The following is a 9,058-nucleotide window of genomic DNA, read 5'->3' as shown; positions in this document are numbered from 1 at the left end:
ACCTCTTGCATAGGATGGAAAGTGGGGAATTTTCAAACAAAGTAAAAAGGAACCCATAGAGAAAACAAAATAAAGGCAGAAAATCCTCCATAACAAAGGTCCCCTGCAGCTTCAGACTCTAGCCAACAGCCATAAATTCAAAAAATATGCAACCATCTGGGTCCCAAAAAACCACATAAAGAGATAGTGCGAATAGGGGGATCACACCATCATCCGCAGCATCATCGTCTTCCCCAACCCCTACACCTCCAACTCTAGAAACCCTAACCGATCTCACTCTCTTGCTCCCTATCCACTCCATTCAGTATCCCAGCCTGGCAGCATAGTTTCTCCAACATCTACGAGCCATATTTCCTAGGACAAAAAAGCTGTAGCACCTAAGACAATGAGTAAAAGCAGTGAATCCATCGCACCCAAAGTGGAAGACCCAAAATAGGAGAGCACCATAGCAAGAGGGAGGAGGATCACAAACCCCCCAAATGGGGTTGCCCTCTTGCCATCATCATCCCCTTCATAGTTTTTCTTTTTTCTCCCTATTGAAACCCTAGATGGCCACCTACCACTACTTTTGCTCCCGCAAAATATTTTCTATTGTTATTTTATATTTATACTAGCTCTTTTAAGTAACCCATGCATGTGGATATTTCTTCTTTTAAATGGTTTCAAACCTCATAACTCTAATAGTAGTTGTTAGAATTGATGGTTTAACAATGCATAAGGATGGTTCCATCCTAAAAATGCTTTATAAAAACTTATTTTCAAATTATTTCACATGATATATTTTGTTATGAATATTTATTCGACATTTTTTAATTTATTTATATAAAATACAAAATTTGATGTGCATCTCAAGTGATGTGTTTAGTATTTATTTAAGGTCACGTATAAAAGTTTGGGTAACATTGGATTAGATAATTAATGTGGGGTATACATATGAAATATATTTATGTATTATCACAAATTGCACCTAATACATTTATGACACCTTTGTATTTGTTAGAGAAATTTTGAGCCCGTAAAGCTCCCCATGCTTCAATGGATCAACCAAGAAACTTTCTAACCACACACAACAATTTTGCAACTTGAGCAATGAAGAACAATGGAGATTGAAGAGCAAAGATTGAAATTAAACTTCAATGGATTGTTATGGATTGTTATGATTTGATATGATACAATGTATAAATGATCTTGCTTATATAGGCAAAGAGGCTAGACAATTGAGAGCATGAGTAATTTAATGTGGCTCAATGATATGAGAAATTAGGGAGGAGAAGATACAACTACCCTATAACAAAATTAAATCCATAAAACTAACGTATCTCTATTTAGAATTTCATCTAAGATAACTAACATGAATATTATTAAATGATTGTTTCATGTGACAAATAAAGATATCCCAACTCAACTTAATTAGAGTAAATAGAATAAATCTAATTTACTCAGACAAATTGAGCCTGGTGATTTATGGCCAAAATTCATGATCAAGATTTTATCATTCTGACATCATGAATCTTAAATATGAAGTAGTTCTAGCCACCCTTGAGCAATATTTTGGATTAATTGGTGAGATAGTAGTGTGGTGTGTAGACATCTGCATGGCACACAAACATCCCAAGTATATTCTAGATTCAAATTAGCATATTATACATCAAACTTTTATTTATGCATGTTTGTTGGTTGGGCATGTCTGAAAGGTCACTCCCACTAATTTCGAGCAACAAAACTATTATTTCTCCCTCATTTTTCAAGATCTCTCACTATTGGGTGTCTTTCTCTCACTATCATAGCGAAGCACTATCAAAATACACACTCATTCTTGCGAAAACTCGTTCTTCTCTCAAAACACGATCACGTTATTATCTCAAGAGAGTGATCTTGGTTGAGGAATGTTCTTCTTCTTTGTTATTACTCATATCTATTGAATTACAATATTATCATGTTTATCAAATCTCTAAGAGTGTATATTATCTAGTTGCATTTAATCTATTTTATCATCGTATCTCTTATAATATGGGTTTTCCTCCATTAAATGTGATTTGTTTCTATTAAACTTATTTTATCATTTTATCCAATCTATCTATTTTTCTTCCATGGAGGCAAAAACACCAAAGCAAGGGTTTGACTAAGTCAAACTCCTACACAACCCCAACATTTTTTCCTATTTGTGTGTATAGATAGCAAAAAAGTTTGAGGACCGCAGAGCTGATGTTTGGGTGATTTTTAGTGTTTCCTATTCTTTGTCAGTGTAAGCGATAGTTTATCATGTAGACATTTCCATGACACACTAGCATCTAAGGAAGAGTCTTTGTCAGATTGATCGTAAAATATATGTTATATTAGCTTTGATTTTCCATAGCCACAATATTTTTTATCACTTCATATTCTTCTTTTATTCAGTAATTTCTATTTGGTATGGTTTCCATTCTTTTCCTATTTTTGATCTTCCTAGCTCATGAGAGTGTTGGTTAAGTGGGATAGCGAAGGTCAATTTGTTCCTTGAGATCTTGTCATCTTAAGGGCAGAATATCCCCTCCTCTATATAATTTAATATGTGTATAAAAAAGTAAATGTGGGGTCGATTGATTTGTGAACTCATGGTTTTGAGGCACATGGTTTTCCCTTATCACTTGGTAGTATTTGTGTGAATTTGAGTTAACAAAAACAAGCACATTTTTAGTGGTTTAGGTTGGCTTGTTGAATTTTTGGCTTGATTATTATTATATTGATATTTCTTCTAAGGAGTGCATGTGTGAAGCATGACATGAATGTGTGGTTACATGCTTGTACATATGAAGGATACAATAGAGAGGCTTTATATTTTAGGAGTGTTCGTGGAGGCCTTGTAAGTGTATTGAAAATCTTTATTGTTGAATAATATATTGAGTATAGAAGCTTTTGGAGGTAAAGTTTTTCCCTCTATAATTTTTTTTCTAAGATATATCTTGTGTTATTTTATGAGATGCCTTTGATCTATGTATTTGACCATTCTATATACTTGAATGAATTATTTTATCTCATGGGTTATGTAGAAAAGTGATTTATTATCTTTTTATTTTTTCATAATATTTGATATTAGAGCAGTGTTTTTGGTTGTGGTGCTTCATATATCTTTATATTGGTATAACCCTTGGACTAGTAGAGTTGATACAAAGTTGAAACGTGATAATGTACAAATTATTTTTGACATTTCAAAGTAAGGTCACATTATTTAAAGATTGTTATTTTACAAATCTAGGGTTTTAGGGTTGCAATATTACGGTTATTTTTTGTATATATGGGGTTTGAACATGAGTTTAAATTAGATTTTTTTAAGGTTATTACCACAAGGGTTTTAGGGAAAATTTTCACAAATGACCTCCTAGGATAAAAAAGTTCTCTCCATTTAATTATGAATGTCGAAAGGTAACAACAAGTATCAAATTTAACCTATTTTGATAATTTCAAAAAAGCAATTTGTTTTGTCCCCCACACCCTAGCCATATGATTGTATGTAGTCATTTGAGTATCTAAAAATAGAAAAATAATTTAATTTTTAAAAAAATTAATCATTATCCTAATAGAATTAATAAGTCAACATACCCCCATACTTGTACTAATTGTAGGCTTTCAATAACACTAACTAACCATATAGCTCTATTGAAATTGTAAACACTCTTAGCCACACTAACAATAACCAAGGTTAGCCATCTTTTGGGCATTAATAGTAATGAAATTAACTAGCAAACTTTTAGCTCCTAAAATTATTTACTTTGATTTTTTTTTAAATGGTTTTGAGATTTTCTACTAGAGGAATCCTTAGCTTGTGTGCATCTTTGACATGTTGTTCATATGCCACCAAGGAACCAGCGCCTTAGAGTTTCGATGTCACCATGATGCCAACTTATGTTCTCATATGAATTAGTACAACATAATAGAGAAATTTTATTTTGAGGGGCATAGCTTTCACCCACAATGTCCATTTTTTTTTTACCTCCAATAGTTGTCAAAATTGGTCTCTCACAACTATACAATGGTATACCTTTAGTTTACTAATTTGACTCTTTCTATTTTGTTTTATTCTTTGAAATTAGATTGTCATTTCAGGCATGGTTTTGGTCATAAAATTCAAATATAAATTTGACCAATAACTGTGTTGTTTCATTTTTTACAGGATTTGGACCTTGTAATTAACCCATTGAATTTAATCAATTTTTTTTTGTATATATACATTTAGAAAATAAAATTTATGAAAAGTTAGTAATATATTATGTGTAGACACACAAATCTATCCATTAAATATTTTATTTGTTTAAAGCACTAATGTTCTTCTATTAATTAAATTTATATTTAGTTAATTCATTCCAACCATATTCTACTAATTTAATAAGTTTCATAAATTTATTTAAATTAAAAATCACTAACTAATATCCAACTATTAAATAAATTGATAAATGTATTTAATCACTCCCTTTCCTATCATTTAAATAAATTAAACATTTATTTAAAATTCTCAATCAAAATCCCCATTTAAATAAATGATTATTTATTTTAAATACTCATTCAATGCAAGTTGCACATTTAATTGAAATAAATGAAATTTATTTAAATTAAAACCCTATTTATCCCTGGTCATTTGCAATCTCCTATAAAACTCACTTGCTCACTAACCCTTCTTTTAGATTCTTCTAATCCCTTCTAAATTAGCCTAAACCCACTTCTAATCAATTGCGCAATCCTAACCCAAAATTAACCTTGAACCCATCATTTCACCCATTTAGGAATCTTACAAAGTCTTAAATGCTTCATTTCTTCATATACTAACCCACATGGGTCTTGTCCCTTTGACCAAGGCCTAACCATAGCTAAACCTTGTACAAGAGTTTACCCATTGGATAAAGCCTTTATCCAATAACCCAACCACATGAGGTTACCCTCATGTCCTCTCAAGTACTTAATGCTTCTTCCCTATCCTTTCAAGCCCTCTAATGATGTCACTTGTCGTCATGGCATTAGTGGAAGTTGCAAGCATGGATTGAGGATCGTGTCTCTCTCATGCAATCCTAGCCCTTGCTAAGATAGATCAACCTTGACCTTCGAACGACCCATTTTGCCTATAAAAGGAACCCTCATCTTCAAGCAAATGAGGAAGCATCTTAAGCATTGTTATTATAGTTGCATAGGCATTTCTACTTAGATTTCTCATTAGCAATTCTATTTTGTGCATTTGCATAGCAATAGAAGTTTATTTTCAACCCCCATTTAATCGTTCCTTTGGTATCCATGGCTACATGCTAAATCTGAGCACTACACTCAAGCATTGAATTTTAGATCTTGGAGAGGAGAAGAGCAAGGGAGAGACATCAAGAGCATCATGGGAGCTTCTTAAGGAGTCTTTTCTCTCTTATTTTTCTTGTTATTGCTTCTATTATATGCTTTTAATCTCTTTTGATATGCATTTGGAAAGTTTAAACTTCATTTATTTTTAGTTTTGGTTGAAACTAACATATTGGCATTTGATCTTTGGTTTTGTTTCTTCCCCTTTCATGTACATCATTATGAAATTTAAATTTCAAATCAATCTTATTTATCATATTTTGTAGATAAGTTTTTATTGTTGATTGAATGACTACAAGTTATTAACAAATGTTAATTTTAGGACTTGTTGACCTTTATGCATAAACAATGGTGAAAATACTTGAAATTAAAATTTAGACTAATGAAGCTTTTCTTATGAAAACTTCTATTTTGCAAATCATCATATCAAAATATGTATTAATAAAGAGAACATGTCTGATGACACATTTCCATCCACATCTATTCAAATTCCTAGAAAAATCCTTCATACATCACACATCTTTGAAAAGAGTTAAATACATATATAGATATTCAATTGTTTGAAGAGTGGCCATAATTCCTCTTGTCAAGTTATCATGAAGTAGTTAAACAGATTTTAGGCACATTAAACAAAATAGAAATCAAGCAATTGTGGGTGCTTTGAATGTTTCAATGGAATTTTTTAATGTAACTGAAAAAGGATTGGAAAAGTCTTCCATTTAGTGTGAACTCTAACATACATTGAAACGATTATTTATGGGATTTTGAAATATTTAAACTTATATCAATCGGTCAATCCAAATCTTTAGAGGAAAGCGCAGCATGTGAAAGGGATCTCCGGTTTCTCGTAGAGGATATAAACTAATATTTATGATATTAATGAGGATGGGGTTTCGAAAAAGAAGGTACTGGGGAAGGTTGTTTTGTGGATGGTTGTCGTGTAAAATATATTCAATGGAGGACGAAGCTTCTGGCCAAATTTTTTAACAGGAAATTTAGCATCTTGTTAAGCAGAAGAGGTTCCAGTTTCACACAGCAGCATCTACTGGAAGCCTTTTAAATATACTTTTCTGCGTAGCAACATTGGGTCTTGAAAATTAATTATATGATATGCCTTATTTTTCAGACGACTACGGCCAGTAGAATAAATTATAATTTGGATGGCATTACTTACATGTGGAATGAAATCTTTCCAAGCTCTTTAATTAAAGAAATGTTGACTCTAATTTATTTTCTCATTGTTATTCAAAGCGGAGTAGAGATGTATAAAAACATGAGCAATCATGATAGCCACAAAATAACACGCTTAAATTAAATATTACATCTATCGATGTAATATCTTCAATTTTACATCGCCAAACAATGCCATGGCACCAAAAACAAGAGAAAAATTAATATCTCAGCCTTTTGTGCATTGTCTCGATACCTTTGTTTAACATTCACACAATTTAACTTTCTTACAATTTCTGAAATATTTAGAAATTAGAAGTTTACATTTGAAGTTTATATATTCTAAAGTATTGCATATCAAACTCTATTGCCATTCAAACACTTTAAAAATAGTAAACAGACATTTTAATTTAAATTGTAAAAACGTCAGCTTCAGCAGTGTTTTTTTTCTTATTGAGGAGATTTGAACTTATATAGTGCCTACAACTTTAATAGTTGAACTGAGTACATGTTAAAAACTACATTGAAGTCTAGAACATGGAGAACACAAACAGTAAATATTCCAAAATCGCACATGAAACTAAATGTCAAATGAAACAGAGTATTCTGAATCTGTTAAAGGATTCAGGTACTCTTATCTGTAATTGGCTTTTCAATATTCAATACTACTCCCGCTCAGGATAGTTGTGTGACTGGGTTCCAAACTCTCAACACTGACCAGTGTTGTGGCGATTGGGATCTTTTGATAAAAGCATCTCCAACACACGTGACGCTGATGGACGACTTCTGGCGTTCGAAACAGTGCACTGCAGGGCTATATTGATTGTCCCTGCTATGCTTTTTGAGTGAGTTGAATAACCTGCGTTGAGTAATCGAGGGTCTATTAGCTCAGTAAGGCGACGCTTATCATGCAATCTACGCGCCTGCAGTCAAACACCAAACCATAAATTAAATCGTTATACTAGTTTTCTAAACCCCCTACAAACTACGGTCGTAGTAACTACATATAATTCTTACGTTCTCGGAGAGGAAATTTTTGTTGTCGATAGCTTGTTTGCCAGATACGACATTCAAAACAGTCACCCCAAAGCCGTAAATGTCTGATTTCATTCTCGGAGTACCGGTAGCAATATACTCCGGAGCTGCGTAACCACTGTATGCCCAACACAAGTAAAGTAAAATGCATTAATCAACTGCCCAAAATGACCATCCCAAATTTGCAGCTATATACATTAACCTTAATCATTCTTATGAAGAGTTAGAGGATAGGGTCATCTTACTATGTTCTAACAACACGAGTTCCTTCGATGCTAACATCTTCGTACCACGGTAGCTTGATGTCGGCCATTGCATAGCCAAAATCAGAAATCTTGGCATTGAAACTTTCATCCAGAAGAATGTCGGACGGCTTGACGTCTTTGTGCATTATGGGCACGCCTGTACCTTCGTGAAGATAGGCGAGTCCTCTAATTATATCCAATATGATCTTGAATCTTGTTGTCCAGTCGATAACCATCTCATTATCTTCTGCATATGGTGGTTAAAGCTATTTAGATTTTCAAGATAAACCCTTTAATCAAATAAAAACTGACAAGTGAAAAAATTGCATTGGCTACTTCCAAAAAGAGCGCTTGACAGGCTTCGTGCCATACACTCATAGACTATCATATTGTCTTCACAGCAATATCCCACAAGCTTAGAAATGTTTCGATGGTCAAGCTTGCTTAGAATGTTCAACTCGTTCCGCCACTCTTCTTTGCCTTGAAAACTTTCTTTGTCCAAGACCTTCACTGCCACGCGTCTTCCATCAGACAGATTTCCCTTTAGAAAGCAGAACATAATGTGGTATTAGAGAATTCAATGACAACTTTCAGAGTATGAGACCTTAACTGCTACTTCTTTTCTACCAAAACATGTTTATACATAATCAGCTTCATCATATTTTGCTTCAGACTATAATGGACAGTCAGATTTTAAAAGGAACTTACGCGGTAAACAATCCCATAACCACCAAGGCCTATTTGTACTGAAAACCCTTCTGTCGCCCTCACTAATTCGTCTCGTTCGAACGCAATTAGAAATTGTTGGATCTCATTCTTAATTGGAGATTGTTGGATCTCCGTCCCCAACATTTCTACTTCTACATTAGCCGTTTCGAGTTCTTGAGCAGGGGAAAACTTTGGCCTCCGTCCAAATATGGTATGAATTTTTTTCCTCAGAAATTTACCCAGACCGAGAAAACAATGCCCATTTATCTCCTTATTTTTAATTTTTCCCTGAGAAAACCTAGTGTTCGATTCTGATCCACAGAGCTCTGCTTTACAGCTCTTCTCCATCTCACCTGGTTATATAAATTCAAAGATATAAAATTGAATCGAATTGATGAAAGTTTGTATTGGATTGGGATTGCTCTGTTATCACGAAACAGTTCTCATTTCAACACAGGCAGTGCCCAATTAAGAGAAGGGGAGAGTAACTTACTAAAAGCTTTAATTGATCCAAAAGTAGCTCTTACCGCTAAAAACGATCAGTGCAGGAACCACAATGTCTTCAATTCTAATAAGCCTATGTAGAG

General features: G+C 33.4%; 1 protein-coding gene across 1 annotated transcript; it reads right to left on the bottom strand.

The window, feature by feature from the left end:
- Positions 1–6,952: 6,952 nt before the first annotated feature.
- LOC131056874 (putative serine/threonine-protein kinase) lies at positions 6,953–8,819 on the bottom strand. Its single transcript, XM_059208420.1, has 5 exons — positions 8,472–8,819; positions 8,100–8,304; positions 7,764–8,010; positions 7,501–7,636; positions 6,953–7,406 (listed from the first exon to the last, which is right to left on the bottom strand). The coding sequence occupies exons 1-5, from the start codon at positions 8,817–8,819 to the stop codon at positions 7,191–7,193; spliced, it is 1,152 nt and encodes a 383-aa protein (XP_059064403.1). The 3' UTR covers positions 6,953–7,190.
- Between the last annotated feature and the right edge of the window lie 239 nt (positions 8,820–9,058).

The sequence above is a fragment of the Cryptomeria japonica genome, chromosome 7, assembly GCF_030272615.1.
Source record: "Cryptomeria japonica chromosome 7, Sugi_1.0, whole genome shotgun sequence".
Taxonomy (NCBI): Eukaryota; Viridiplantae; Streptophyta; class Pinopsida; order Cupressales; family Cupressaceae; genus Cryptomeria; species Cryptomeria japonica.
This window is presented reverse-complemented; position numbering and strand designations above follow the sequence as displayed.